Genomic DNA, 15,813 nt, shown 5'->3' on the forward strand with positions numbered 1-15,813 from the left:
TAGAAGAGCAAATTTCAGTCCTAATCTGAGCATTAGGTTGCCTTTGCAGTTTCCAATGTGTTGTAGACATTGCAGTGTACAGAAGAAGTTGTCTTCAGCAGAAGTCATGTATGGCTTTCCACTGGCAACACCTGAATTACCAAAAAGATTGCTTGAATTAACTGTCATAAGACAATGACAAAAAAGACTAGCATAAGAATCTAGCGCCATGCTTCTTGCCATAAGAGCCTGTGTTTTACATAGCAGGCCTTCAACAGTTCAGTGTTTCTCTGATTAAATATCCATATTTAACAGATGCTAACTTTATTCTGTATTCTAGTTTAGTAGGAGAGCATTCTGACATTTTGAAGTTTGCAGGGGTTACTAAATTTTGTTGAATTAAAATATTTCCCTCCTAGAGGCACAGTGGATGGTGTTACTCCACATCTGTTGATTTTCATGGTAATCAATCAAGGACCTCCTGAAATCATCTGATGTCAGCCTCCTGTTGGCTCTCGAGGAGAAGCCAGGTGATCCCCAAATTAATTGGGATTACATGCTGTTAGACCATCTCAAACCATCCATTCATTTTTGACATATTTCAGTCTTGTCAAAATACTGTTCATTTTCATTCTACCTTTGTTTTCCAATGAAGTCCCTCTGAGACTGAAAATTACTTGTGCCACAGGAGACCTAGCCAAGGTAGCCACCATACAGAGTCACTGACGCATTAAAGACAACACCAAAAGCAAAGCAAGGGAGAGTCACACAATTCAAACATACAAAGGTAGAAATGTCTTTAATTGTATCACAAAAATTGTTGGAGAGTTTAGGGCTTCCCTTTCTGCTTTTATTTTTCAAATCAAGTCCAAAAGCATGCACATCCCAAAGGGTTAAGTACTGGGTGCTGAACCAAGAAAAGTTGCAGGCAAAACAGAAAAATGAAGGCCACACCAGAAGCTACTCTGAAACTTGACAGTCTGATGAAGGGCGAGGGTTCAAAACTGCACATATGTGGTGATAATATTTATTAAACAAGCTCCAGAGCAATTTCTGGTGGGGTTGTTCCGATTCCGATAGCAGTATCGGAATCAGAACAATTCCGATACAGTATCGGATGTATTTCCAATACTGGTTAAAATGCAGCTATTGGTATCGACGAGTACAATGATCCGATACTGGTAGGTTTAGCTTTATATTTTGCTTCATTTAGTCATGCTAAATGTTAGCGCTATAAACGGGAAATAGATTCGTCTTTGCTGCTGGAAAGCACTGCATGCACTGGCTTCCGTTTTTAGAGCAGCGAAGAAGAACCAAAGGACCCACTGCAGCAGAAAAGAGTGGTGGCTTCGTGACAGTTTTCCTCTGAATGTGATCGTTAAAAATGCCTTCCAGACCAGCGCTGTCGTACACGACAAGAAGTGACACAGTTTATCAAAAGTTAAATAACTGTTGAACCCTAAATCACTGCCTCTTACTTGTTTTTCCTCTTGAAGCTAGCCGTTGTGCCTTCCCATTGACACTATTAATGCCTTGGAATCCTGTGGGCAGCATTTTCAGCGAGCCTGGATTTCAGAACCAGTTAACCCGATATTAAATGACTTTTTTATTCATTTTAATCGAATTACGATCATTTATTACCGCTAGCTTGAATGCTAACTCAAATGCTAAGCACCATATTGCTTTCTCTTTTTGAATATCTGTCAGCCCGTTGTAGACTGTTCCATAATCAGGTGATGCTGCCTGAATAGAGCATAATGGAGAGAGAGACAGAGAGCCTGTGATGCACCCCCTGTATCATTTTTATTTAAATATTTAGTAGTAAAACTCAATAATCAGCAGACAAACAACATTAGGGTCACAGAGATGCTGTACATTATGCTTCTGTTTGAGTCAAATATAGCTCTAGAATAATTTGCTAGTCTGCACAGTCAGTCCAAAATGTTTACACTAATATCGGCCGATACCCAACACCTTGGTATTGGAATCAGATCGGGAAGGAAAAAGATGGTATTGGAACATGCCTAGTTTCTGGTGTGCGGACTTTATTTTTTGTTTCCCCTTTTATTTTTCACAAATTTCTTATTATTTTGATGTTCAGAGTGCTTCCAAGTGCTGTGCTTTATTTCTTTAGTAACAGATTACATCATGCCGAAGAAAACCCTCTCTGTTTTTAGTTACATAAACTTCACTTTTTCTTGTGTGCCTTCTGAACTTTCATGGTCCAAAAATTACTTTGTAATTGGAAGCTTCCATCGACTGAACAAACGTGTGTGTAAATACACTCAGACAATGGGGGGAGCTGAAAATTGAGTAATTTGAGACACCCAGGCATATATATCTTTACATTGAGGGACTTAGATAGAACATTTGTCTCCTGGGCCTCACTGTCGGCTACAGTCCTGACAGCTTGCAATAGATGAACTGAGCTGCATGCCCTCCAATCAGACGACATGATTACACAGTACATCACAAGTTCCACACCACAGGCCTCTGTTCTACCAGGAGAAAACAGCATACTGTACAATCACTCAAGAAAACTCAAAAATGATATCTTTATGATCAGTACCTGGACCGCAAACCCGGTCCTCTACCTCGTCTTACATGATTAAGTCTGTACATTTGCATGAAGCTGAATTTTCAACTACTTTTACATATTTTTAGACATCTGAAATAAGTCCCTGCTACCAAACAATTATACTTCTCCCCCTTACCGTTTTTTCTTTCACGTTTTTCTTCTTTTTTCTCTCCTTAATGTTGAAGTCTGGAAAATTTATTAGAGATTAACTTGTCAGAGAAGGCTTTTTCCATGGCTCACTTTACTACATTCATCATTCATACACATAACAGATAGCATTCCACAATTTATCGCAGTGGGCCCATCTCCTCAGCTGCAGGTGTGTGTGTTCACATGCATGTCCATATGAGCATATGTGTGCATATCTCTGCATGCACATGTTCACATCCCCCTGTATGTTATCACTGGGCTGTTCTTTATTGGACAGACATCGATGTGTCTGGCCGGCTGGAGTGCACACGCACTTTTCCACATATGATCATAACTCATTTAGAGACGCTCACACAAACCCTGCTCTGGAAGCTTTCAGTCACAGATCATATACATCTGTAGGCATGTGCACACACAAATGCACTCTAGTTATGTATGTAAAGCCAAGAAATTACTGGCTGCATGAGGGCTGCATTTATACAAGTAAGGAAGTGAAACACAGAAACACATATTTAGTGGAGTGAAGCACATTTTCTGCTAATTAAAGAGTTTAATACAAAACTCCTAAGCCAACAAAAATAAACAAAGACGAACCAGCACAACCGTTGTATGTAAATTCAACCAACACAGATATGAACATGATTTCAACACATTTTTGTGGTATTAGCAGCCTCGGACATTATTTAAGATCTGTTACAGACTTAAAATAGATTCATGCGTCATGGTATTAATTTGACCAATTTGGGCTTTATTCACTGTGTTCAAAACAAAGAAATACTCTTTTCCTACCATGTCTGACTCGTCTTAGGAGTTTGAAGTGCAGTTCTGGTGTTGTGATGCCATTTTTACCAGGAATGGGTATTTCCCACAGCCCAACGATAAGATAATACATTACCGAGGCCACAATATGATAGGTATCACAATACACGTTGATTTGTGAGAGTAAACATGTGTTTATAACATGTCCTAAACTAAATTCACTACGGAAGCTTGTGTTTATTGGAGAGGATAACAGGAGAAGAAATTATTTAAAGGTTCCTACATTTTAAAACTCTTAAATTAAGATCCCCAGAGATCCAAGTACATAAAATGCCCATTTGTGATCACTTAGCTATTAATAAATGCAAACACAGTAATATTTAACTGTTTGAACATAATGGCCCTCTGTGTTGTCTCTCTTGCTGTTATTTTTCATACTTTTAATATGATAATATTTTGGTTTGACTTTAAACCCACTTCCATTTTTAACCCTCTGAGACGGCATTGTCATACACGACAAGAGACACAGGTTATAAAACCGCAAACAGTTTTTGAACCACAAACCATAACCTCGTTCAATTTTTTTCTCTTGGAGGTCACCGTTGTGCCTCTCCAATGATGCTCTTCAGGCTTTCGTAGCCCCTTACAGAAGCTTCTCTAGCAAGCCTGGAGCTTGGGTGGCTTTCCATGGTATTTAAAGATTAAATCCACACAGCTGCTCTGATATTGTTCATCTTTTTATCAATTTTGACTCATTTTCGATCATTTCTGCAACTACAGGCAAATGCTATACACCTTTTTTTATCCCACAATGCTTTCCGATGGGCTGTGACAACCAATGGCAGGCTGTTCGCCATTGTTTTGTCATGCTGTGTCAAACTGCACATCCTAACACTTTGATCATCATGGAGGCGGCCTGAGTAGCTCATGATGGAGAGAAAGAGAGACAGAGAGTCTGTGATGTGACCCTTTGAGTCATTGCAGACAAGAACTGCTCTGAATACTAGAGCAAAAACAGCCAATGTAAAAAAGCACAAGGGCTTTTTTGTAAATATTTTAAAGGTTTATAATCACACAATGATTATTTTTTTCAAGAGATGGGAGAACAAGTTTTGCAAAAAAAAGTAGTTTGTCTTTATAATACCACAGAATTCCTGTTACATTACTGCAGCACACATATACTTAAAGCCCTGTAACATCTGTAACAATACAGGTATTGGCAAGGTGCCAGTGACAGTACATATCCATATGAGGTTTTTGAACACAGGCATAATTCTTACCTTTCTCAACACTAATTTTGATACCAGGTCTTGGGTATCAGCCATCACCAGGTTTACATCCACTTTCAGGGACAAAAACACATAGTTAACAAATTGTTGGCCTCTTCTTGTAATCATTCATTGCAAAAGTAGGCAGACCCCCTCACAACTGAAGCCTAGCATACTGTACTTGCTGCCATTTCATCAGTCGAATTTTCAACAGGAGAATATTACCCAATTTGCCACTTGTTGCTTACTCTGTAAACTCAGTGAAAGCAAAATATTAGGATGCATGAAAGCACTGTAGATTACACATGAGGTAGCAGAAGATAGAAGGCAGGTTGTACCATTTTCCCACTAGCATTTACAATGTCAGTGGAAGTAATTATTAGAGCCTCTAAGTGGTGAAAGAGAGAGCAGGATGTACCTCTCACCAATGAGTGCCTTGGTGGGAGGGCAGGACACTGGTGACCACAAAAAGGCCAAGTTTAACCCTGCAAGACTGGAAGCATCTGAGTGTCCAGAGGGAAGATAATCGATTGGAGTCAAGTCAGGGATCCCAGGAAAATTGAGGTTTGCTGTTTGGATAATTTCTTTGGTTGATGTGGCCACTGACAGTTTATAAAATTCTGTTATCAAAGGTGGAAAGGCTGGAAAGATCAGTTAATATGGGTCCTCAGTGTCTGAGTAATGTGACATTGTATAGGAAAGATATACCAACTACTTGAACAAGAACGTAAGAGTTGAATCATGCAAAGTCATGACAGAGTTGCTTCTATCAGGGGAAAAAGATGCAGTGATTTGTAACTTGGTCCCTAAATCCAGCTAGGGGGGAAAAATGGAACCCAAGGCAAACAGTTCAAGAAGCAAGGAGTTTGGAGAGACATGCCGCAAAGGACCACAGGCCGGATTTGAACCCGGGCCGTCCGCGTACATGGGTAGCGCCTTAGACCGCTAGGCCCTCTGCAGATTCCCCACAACATCAGAGGATATTGTGGCGAAATCTGTTGTGTTCGTTTTCTTGTTGTTTTCAAAAACCAGTTAAAACAAATGAAAGATAATGTGATTCTGGGAAAGGAGCTGAACAGTGAGGAAGGAAAGTTAGGGTTGGAAGTGGGATGTAGAGGGTTAATAGTAAGATCAGCAGTCTCATTACTAGGAGAGCTGGGTACCAGCTGAGGCTTGAAATCAAAACCGCTCATCTCCTTTGTTCTTGTCTTTTCTCTCCTCTCTTCCCTTATGAAAATAAGGGAGTAGGGGGAGGTAGAGCAACAGTCCAATCTGGAATGAGCTTTGATCAGGGCTTTTCACTCTGGTTCTACTTGCCCAATTATCTCTCTCTGTAAACTTTCTTTCTATAATTTTCTGTTTTCTCTCATATTTGTCGTTCTTTTTTATGTGTAATGTTGGCACCAGGAGTAGTAAAGTTTGTGGAGACCGTAGGTAAGAATAGGTAGTATTAGAAATGACACTGCCTGGAGCTTGCATGTACACAGCCTGGATCTGTTGAAGGTTGTCATGTGGCTTGGGCTGTGATGGCAACATGGTGGAATAGGTAAGATAAAGAAAGTCTGTGTGTTGGTATGGTGGGCGGTTAGCGCTAGCATGGAGTTGGGTGGCTCTGGGAAGCTAGAGCTCATCATCCAGCCTTCCTAAGGTGCTCTGGACTTACTGGACAAAGCACTTGTGGAGGAAGGTTCCCACCGTACAACCCTGGTTTTTTGCTGCCCTACAGTCAACATGGTTGAGTCATGGGGTGCAATAATAACAGTTGGGTTTGGGTTTAGCAGTTTCTTTACTCAGTGCTTATCCTGTCATAAGGGCACAATTATTTTATGTTTATTTCAAATTTAGGTAAGACATTATGTCTCATTCCACTCTTTTTCAGTGTTGATTTCTCTCCAGTGCCTCGTTTTAGATGGTATCAGAAGTGTTTGGAATACCAGTATGTTTCAGAACAGTTAATCTTCTATTGAAGGATAAAGACTCCATTGTACTTTAGCTACCTTCTTCCATGCCAGCAGCTACTTTCTTAATATACTCTTAAAGCTTGATATCATTTTAAATCAGAAATGTTCCATCTCGTTTGCCCTCTGCCTCAACGTATCAGTCCAGTATTTCTCCTCGTTGAGTTCTTAGTTATTTGTGCCATTCATCAAGATGCCTGCAGCTGTCCTGGGCATAAGTAGGCCAGGCCAACACATGCATGCGCACCCAGACATACACATGCAAATACACACAAGAGTGCACCAAGCGAGAGCCAGTGAGAAGTAGGGCAGACAAGCAGGCAGCTTTAGCAGAGCCCTTGGATCAGAAGAGCAGCCTGTCCCAGAGGAGCATCATGTCATAACAGCCCTGATTGCACAGCATTTAGGAATGCCTCTAGTGTTAACCTCTAAATGATGAGGGGTCGCCCAGTGATGTCATCAGCACCCCCTCAGATGCCCCCCTTTAGCTTCACACACACATCCTAACATTCATCTCTGTGCGGTGTGGGATAATTGTCCACAAATGCTCTGTGGTGGCAATTAGACATGCAAGATTTACTCTCAAGCCAACCACTTCCTGCTGAAAGCTGGAGATGCTTCAGTTTGCTTGTCTTTTGTGCTTTGACTGATCTTTTCCTGTATTTACTTTTAGGGTAACTCTGTTTTCCCACCTTTGCCCTCTCCTCCAGGTGCAGTACAGCGATGCACAGAGTGGTAAGGATTTTGTGACCTATCTGACCCTCTCCCCTGTGCAAATGACTTTCCACGGCACTGGGAGCACCCTCCAAGCCAGCCATGACCAGGTATATGTGTGTCCCGTATGTTGAGTCTGTGTACGTGCTGAGTTTATGTATATGTCTGAGGGAAGGGTGAGTGCCACACCTTCTAAGTGCACTGCTTCTTGAAGAAAACTGTGCCTCTGTGATATAATGACTGTTGCAAGAAGCTTGCTGAAAAGAATAATTTTGACATTAGTACAAACTTTTTTTGATGACTGCTTTAGTGCAACTGTATTAAAATCTAAAGGCAAACAGCTTCCAACAAGTCTGGTCAAGTGTGGCTAACAGTGTAGTCTTGGCTGTCTCTTAACCGGAAGGTCGGGGTTCAGTCCCAAGCTCCTGCAGTTACAGTGTGTCCTTGGGTAAGACACTGCTCCCTCTGCTGCATCAGTGGGGATTGGATGAATATGGATGCGTATGAATGAGATTAGTTAATACTGATGGTCTGCCTTTGCCATCAGTGTGTAAAGGTGGAGAGGTTGTGAATGGCCAGGTATGGCTGTATTGTAGAAAGCACCTTTTTTATTATAACTGGCCCACTAGTATGAGGTCTGCCCATTTACTCCAGTATAACAATGTCAACTTAATCTTGAAAATTGAAAATATCCTGGTTAAGTCTTACAAATTAGAAAGAGTAAAAAGTTAAAAGAATTTGATAAAAAGTCAGGAATGTGGGATAAGAAATTTGTGTTTTCGTTTTTTATTTTCTATTGTGCATCTCACAATTATGACTTAAAGTTTTGGTTTTGACTTTTTAGAATATATTTTGACCTTTTCAAATCATAATTTTGACTTCTATCCCATATTTTGACCATTTAGATTCATGGTTTAAATTTTCAAGTCATATTTTGATGTTCTGAACTCATGAATTTAAATTTTGTCTTACATTTTAACATCTTCAACCCCTAACTTTAAATTTTAATCCCAAATATAAACCTTTTTGATTTAAAAATCTAAAATTTTTATCTCATCTTTGGAGCTTTATAACTCAGTAATTTTAATTGTATCTCATGTTTTGACATTTAAAACTCATGATTTATTTAGAATTGTATCTCATATTTTCACCTTTTACACTCTTGGAATTTTTTCTCATACCTTGACTTTTTCAACTCCTTAACATAACTTTTATAATCAAATATTGACCTTTTTGATCTAAAATTTATTTATTTTTTCAATCTAATCTTTTGACCTTTTAAACTCACAATTTTCAATTTTATTTAGTACTTTAACTGTTAAAAATCATTATTTAACTGCTGATTTTTAAATTTTTTTATTCTCAGAATCATTTATAGTTCATCATTCTCCCTCCCCCATAATTCATTACCGGTGAAGATGCGGTTGACAGTTTATGGGAAATTTTGACCCAGTTAGGCCCTCAAGTTAGACCCAAATTCAGAATTTGGCCACTGCTGTGATTGAGTCTGACATCCCTGCCATATACCATTCACAAGTAATCGCCTTATTCTTGTAAATCAGTAACTCAACAAATTATTATCTGTATTAAATTAGGAATGACTGCATGCATTCTCAACCACCACATGTATAGTGTGTGTAAAGTGTATCAGAGCCTTCGTAAAAACTAGGGGTGTAAATCACCAGTTTAATTACTATACTATATTGGTATTTTGGGCAACGATACAATATTTTCTAAACTCACAAAATCTGCCACAATACGATTTCCATTCGATTTGATGTGGGGCTTTCGATCAATATCAGGTGATTTTATGCACAGATTTCCTACAGTTACTAAAAAAAACAGTTCCTGCAATTAAATTATTTACAGGTCTCTGTAATTAATAAAAACATTTCTTTAACAAAAAGAACAAAGACCTGCATTTCACTATAAAAAGCAGTTTCTGCAATTAAATTATTTACAGGTCTCTGTAATTAATAAAAACATTTCTTTAACAAAAGAACAAAGACCTGCATTTCACTATAATAACAAATGTTGTCTCATTTCCTTTAACTAAGACCCCTGGTTACCTTTAAATTAGGAGCATAACTATGAACAATTGTGTTAATGTTGATTTTAAACTCTAAAGCACCAATATGGACTTTTTCTGCAACCCCTTTCTAATAAAGATCAAATTATTTGGCCATTTTAGATTGTTTTTCTTGAATTTATTTACACATGTGGACTTGAACAGCTATTTCTGCTCTATATCAGCCTTCATACTTTACACAAGAGCCTATTTGTCTGGCAGATAGTTCATTTGTAGTTTATTTGTACATTATGAGATTGAAATGATGTGGCATATGATGTTATAGTGATGAATATTTATTGTTTTTTATTTATTGCAACCTTGATTTTAATAAAGGAGAGTTTAGACTAGAGCAAAGTTTTATTTCAAAGATTCTCTTGTGAGCAGCCTCATAACAAGAGCGAGGGGGGTGGGGGTTATAAAGAGAACAGCAGTCCTACTTGATCCAGGTTAAGTTTGGACAGCTTATGTTTTCATTATAAATGAGAGGGTGAAATAAAATCACTGTATCAAAGGAGACATGCAGCAGCTTTTCCCTCTCTGTTTATCTGGAGTCTGCAGCATCAGACAACGCTCGCGCTACCTCAGCCATAACGAGTTGAGTGTTTCTATCCATGAATGATTTCATTTGGTGGTTGTACACAGATAAAGATGTAGTCAGCAAACTAATGGGAGAGAGCCGTCCTGCAGTAGTGTATCGGAAATACGTTCACACAGCCAGGAGAGAGAGGATGTCCTCTTTCCCTCAGCCACAAAACTTTAAGCCACTGCTGCTACTTAGCTAGCTTGCAGCTAGCTTGTTGAGTACACTACCTGGGGCTGTCAACAGGCGTTCGGGGGGGGGATTTCAAAATAAAAGCGTAGCTTGAAGCATCGATTTACTGTAGATCAATGTTTTCTTTTTCCATCGATCTGATTGGATCATTAATCAACGAGTTGATGTATTGATATACATCGATGAATTGTTACATCTCTACTGGTGTACTTAATTTTCTGAGGCTGCAGAGGCATGTTCCAGTGACTTCACCAAGTTGTGCTGAAAAGGACAATAAAGCATGCAAACATAAGGTCAAAGAATAAATCCACTAATGTTGACTGTAATCACATTGCGATCAATGCATCAATGCTAAGCCCACTAAAATAAATAATTAAAGGCAGTTCAATTTATAGTTTTTGAACACAAAACTTTTTTTGCAGCATACGTGTGGGTACAAATATTTAATAGTTCCTCACTTTTCATCCTAGATGGCAGTTGCAGGTTTTTGATTTTGGAATTGCTGTCAACAGATTGTGTATTGCTGCCATACTGCTCTATTTCTCTGAAGCCTTACAAATTGATGATCTTACTGGATGTCTGTGAAGGCCCAGTGACTGATATCAGGCCGGCTTCAGTCTTTAGGTTCTTGTCATTCTGGTTCAGTGAGGTGTGGTAGTGTGTACTGTACAGTGTAGCACATAGAGCTTATTGTCAGAGACACCGTATTTTAATGAACAGAGAGGCCTCGGCCCTGTAGCATTACTAATGATGAGGGCACCAGACGCACCTGTGATAATCATTGTATTTATCACGACAAGCCTCTGTTTTCCACACACACAGACTCTTTTTCTTGGCTATCAATCTATCAAGGTTATCACCATCCTGAAGTCTAAGACTACCTCCATAACTCGTATCGTACCCCTCTTTCTCTCCCTCCCTTTCTAGTTTTCTCACTCACTCTCTCTCACATATTCAGAAGAAGGCTCTTTGTCTTGTGTTGCCCAAGCAGAAAACCAGTTGCTTACGTTCTATCATCTTAACATAGGACGCTCCTTTATTCAGCGCTCTTCAAAGCTTTAATAAAGCGCTGGTCGGGGCCCTGAATGGGACAGCTGACAGGGGGCTAGTGTCGCCACCGCTAGCTGAGAGCCAAGCCAATATAGGGCAGGCAGGTCTGCGTCTTTGGGACCTGTTGTTGCCAGGAGCACTGGGGCATGACGGACTGTTAGAGAGGGCCTTTTCTTTTTCTCTTCTTAGTACAGTGACGAGCACGACCACAAAGGGAGCACCCAACAATAAGGGGTCACACTCAGAAGCCCCCAAACCCCAACACTTGTGGAACAAAGTAGGCCTGAGGGGGTCACACGTTTGGTTGATGGTGGCGGACACTGGCGGCTGTGAGGACGGGACTGTTGTTGACATACTCAGAAGGCCAGTGGAGTCACCTGTGAGTCAAAAGAATGGGTTTAAAACACTCTCATGCATCATTTTGCCTCAGTTAGATCCACATGTTTCCTCTACCACGTGTTGGCCTTGGCACCAAAGCACACAATCACACCCTCAGCTTTTATCTGTGTAATTAGACTGTAAATCTGATTGGATGGCATGGGGGATCTCTTGGCTTAGAAGTGATAACAACCTTTCCTGGAGCAAGCTTCTGTTGTTGTAAACGCGCAGCACAGAAATGCATGGCAACTCATTGTGGGAATTTCCTGCTGAGTTATCAGAACTGTCATGGAGGTTTTATGTCAGGTAGGCCAAAGCCAATGATAAGGATCAACAGCCGAAGGAAATCCTCTCCACACCTCTCTGCCCATGATCTATGAGGGAAAGATGTGAATGATTTATGCTGCAGTAATGAATGAAGGGCTGGAGAAAATTCAGATGGTAAAAAAACAATTTTTATGAGCCAAATAAACATGTAAACATGTATTATATAATTTTCTGCTGCAGATAAATCCTAATCTGATCCGTGAATGAGTTTACTGTTCAACAAGAGTAGTTGTAATAACTGTTTGCATGCTGGCAGTAATCCCTCCAGGGGTTGCTGATATTTGTGGCCAAAACTCTGTTATTGTGGTTTGAATTCAGAGTGTATGGGTTGCACAAGGGACTCCTCCGATGATCCATTATAGTGTTTATGTGGGTTGCCAAACACTTAACAATATTACCACAGTATCTACAAGTTCAATCTTCCCTGTAGACCTTTGCTGCCTTCAGGTCTTCCACTGATCCAAGCAGTCTTCTTCAGACAGATGTCTCAGAACTAGAGTCTTTTCTTAACTTCTGACACAGACTTAAAACACTACAAACTTTGAGCACAAATTTGATCTTAGGGAAAAGAAAAAAGTCATACAGTAGATCAGGTGAATAGGGTGCTCAAGCACTGATTTGTTTTTGGGTTAGAAACTACTTCAACGAAAGCACGGTGTGAGCTGACGTGTTGTCTTGGCGAAGAATTAAACCTTTCCACATTTGTGCTCTTTCTTCTGACTTTTTATCACAGTTTTTCCAGAACTGGTTTGTGATGGTGTTGATTCACCGTTGACCCTTCTGGAACCCGCTCTTCCAAAATTATGCCCCTAATGTCAAAGAAAACAACATGGTGTTGAATTAGGACTTCCTTTGTCATGCTTTCTTCATTATTGGTGACAATGGTGTTTTCTAGGGATGCACAATATTGGATTTTTGTGGATATGCTGATATTTCAGATTCATTTTAGCTGATATTGATACCGATATTTAAATATGCTTTTCAGGCTAGAAATGTCAGTCCTTTTGGACACACTTAAAGGTTTGTCTTTGACCAAGAAAACAAACTTAAGTCATCGAAAACAATTTTAAGTTTAAAGAATGAGGATAAATAAAGAAAAGACCTCAACTGGCTAAGGTTTGTTCTGCCTAAAACTGCACTAATTTATTAGTACAGTGCTTAATAAGTTTATTAGACCACCCTAACCCTAACCAAAGTAAAGTTTATGCCACAGCTGCCCTGAATTACAGCATTGGTAATTCCCAAAATCATTTTTTATGTTTCTGCAATGATTAATGCACCAATATGTAAAAGCTCTTTAACCCAGATGATTTTTTTTATGCTAAAATATAATTATTATTGTTATCCATGAATTTTCAAATTTACTGATTTACAAAAAAACTGAAAAAATAGTAAAGCACATGAATATTTCTTGATCAATATGTCAAGTTATAGTTATTTACTGGCATTCCTGAACAGAAAAATGAGTTTTAGTGGTTGAATGTTATGCTTGATTCATTTCTGACTTCTCAGAGAAGCCCAGTGAGCCGGCTCAAATTTGGGTGAATTCAGTTTGAAATCCCTCATTCCTGTTCAAAATGGAAAAACGTGGAGAGCTGACGCATTAAAGCACTTCATGATGCTGGATGGTCTCTGAGACAAATATAACAGGTAGTCTAATAAATGTGTTAAGCACTGTACATATGGACAAAATTTACAGTCAATGTATGCTGAAATACACAGGCAAATTATCAGGTGTAAGTATCGGTAGAAATTTTAATATCTGCTGATACTGATATTTGCCTTTTTGAGCTAACATCTACCAGTACTGATCCCGATTGTTTTCCAATGCATTGACTGCTGTTTTGGCTCAGGATCGTGTTGGATGATCCCAGTTTCATCGCATGGAATCACTCCTTCTAAAGAAAATGAGTTTCCTTCAGTTTGTTCTAAAATGTCTCCACAAATGTCTTTGCATTTTTCCTTTTGACCATGAGTCTGACGTTTTGGGTCAACTTTGGCACACACTTCTGTTTTGTTTAAATTTTCCTGCAAAATCTGCAAAACCGTCTCTTAGTCAATGGAGACCATTTCTGGTGACATTTTAATCCTAAGTTGTTGATCATTTCGAATGATTTGTTTTCATGTTTTCAAAAGTTTTTTTTATGTACATGGGCGCCCGTCTTGGACATCCTCTCTGCATGCAGTGTTCCCAGCACACCTCAGCTAACGTACCAACAGATTCAGCTGCTGAAGCTAAAATTTTGTCTCAGCAAAAACATGAGCACTTAAATCAGTAGCTAGCAGTGAACTAAAGACGTCATGTACTGGAAGCTTACAGCAGTCGTGTGTGAAAACCCAACCTTACACTAAGTGTGACTGTAAACCACATGGTTTTATCTGTGTAAGTGCGGTCTCATTTGTTAGCCATACTTCCTATTTCCCCATTTTCTCACTTTAAAAGGAACCCTGCATGATCAGACAAGTTCATCTTGTTGAATAGATATTTGTATGTCTCATATACATATTGAACTAAAAAATTCACTAGATATCTGCATTTTGAGTAATTTGAATTTATAAATTCACCAGGAGGCCGCCATGCGCTGTGACGTCACAGTTCTGCAGAGCTCGCCGTCCCTATGCAGTAACCGCTGTTGCAGACTGGCAGTCAGAGTTACGGCTGCACCTCAGAGATGCAGCACGTCTCACGCACGGAGAGTTCTAAAATTTGAGGTCTCCTCTATTTTTTATTTGCACCACGAGCCGTTATCTGTCCATCCACACAAGAAAATGATAAATACAGAGCCATATTTACCTTGTTGTAGCAAATATTTACGTCCACATCTGCAGAATCTGTTTGAAATCAGTTTCTTGATGAACCAGATGAAGGCCGCGAGCTAAACACGTCTGTTTAATAAAGTTGTTTACCGAACTTCTACTCTTTCAGGTAAAGATAAACACAGAACCAAAGCACTTCCGGTCTGTGCTTTTCAAAGTAAAAGTCCACTTTAGCATTTCTATAGAAGAACTCTGTTTGTATGTACCTACTGCTTTTATTTTGAAAAGCTCCCGACATGCTTCCGCTATACACTGTATCTCACTTGTTGGGAGTTTTATTAAGATAAAACGTAGGAGGAATGACAGAGCTTTGACAGCAGGGAGACAAAACCAACATGCAGTAAACTCGTGTCTGGTATGAAAACTGTTATGGCAGCAACAGCTGCAAGCAGAAAAAATGTCTGAAAAACGGTTAATAACAACGGCGAAGATCGCTGCAGCACTGTGACGTCAAAACATGGCGGCCTCCTGGTGAGTTTGTGAGCTCACATTTACTCAAACTGCAGATATCTGGGATAGTTAGTGAGTTTTTTAGTTCAATATACATTTGAGAGATGCAAAAATCTATCCAATAAGATAAACTTGTCTGATCATGCATGGTTCCTTTTAAAGAGCAAAAAAGAAAGAAAAATTTTACAAATACGTAAAATTGAAAAATATACCTAGTTATTTTATATACACCAGTTCTGATTCCCCCTTTAAAACTCAACAATGGTTTTATTAATGACAACTTGGCCATAAAATATAGCCCACCTAAGCTGCATGCGCGGGTCAAACCAAAACAATAATGGCCGATTACAGGGCTGTGTTTGTGCTGCAGAAGTTATTGAGCTTATTATGGCTTTTACAGCAAAATCTGACACTCCTTTGCCACTGCCGAGAACAGCATACACCAGATTTTCTTAAATGCACCACGGAGAACAACCAGAAGGGCAACTAGGAGAAAGTTTGTGTCAGTTTTCTGAAATCTTCTTCTCTCTTTTTGTGCATTT

General features: G+C 39.4%; 1 protein-coding gene across 1 annotated transcript in view; it reads left to right on the forward strand.

Annotated features, from left to right (window-relative positions):
- stau2 (staufen double-stranded RNA binding protein 2) overlaps window positions 1–15,813 on the forward strand; it is a 190,096-nt gene that overhangs the window by 120,462 nt on the left and 53,821 nt on the right. The window contains exon 13 of the mRNA XM_041814339.1: window positions 7,403–7,516. Within this exon, the coding sequence (XP_041670273.1) occupies window positions 7,403–7,516 (114 nt within the window). The remainder of the gene's footprint in view (window positions 1–7,402; window positions 7,517–15,813) is intronic.

This window comes from Cheilinus undulatus, linkage group 19, assembly GCF_018320785.1.
Source record: "Cheilinus undulatus linkage group 19, ASM1832078v1, whole genome shotgun sequence".
Classification (NCBI taxonomy): Eukaryota; Metazoa; Chordata; class Actinopteri; order Labriformes; family Labridae; genus Cheilinus; species Cheilinus undulatus.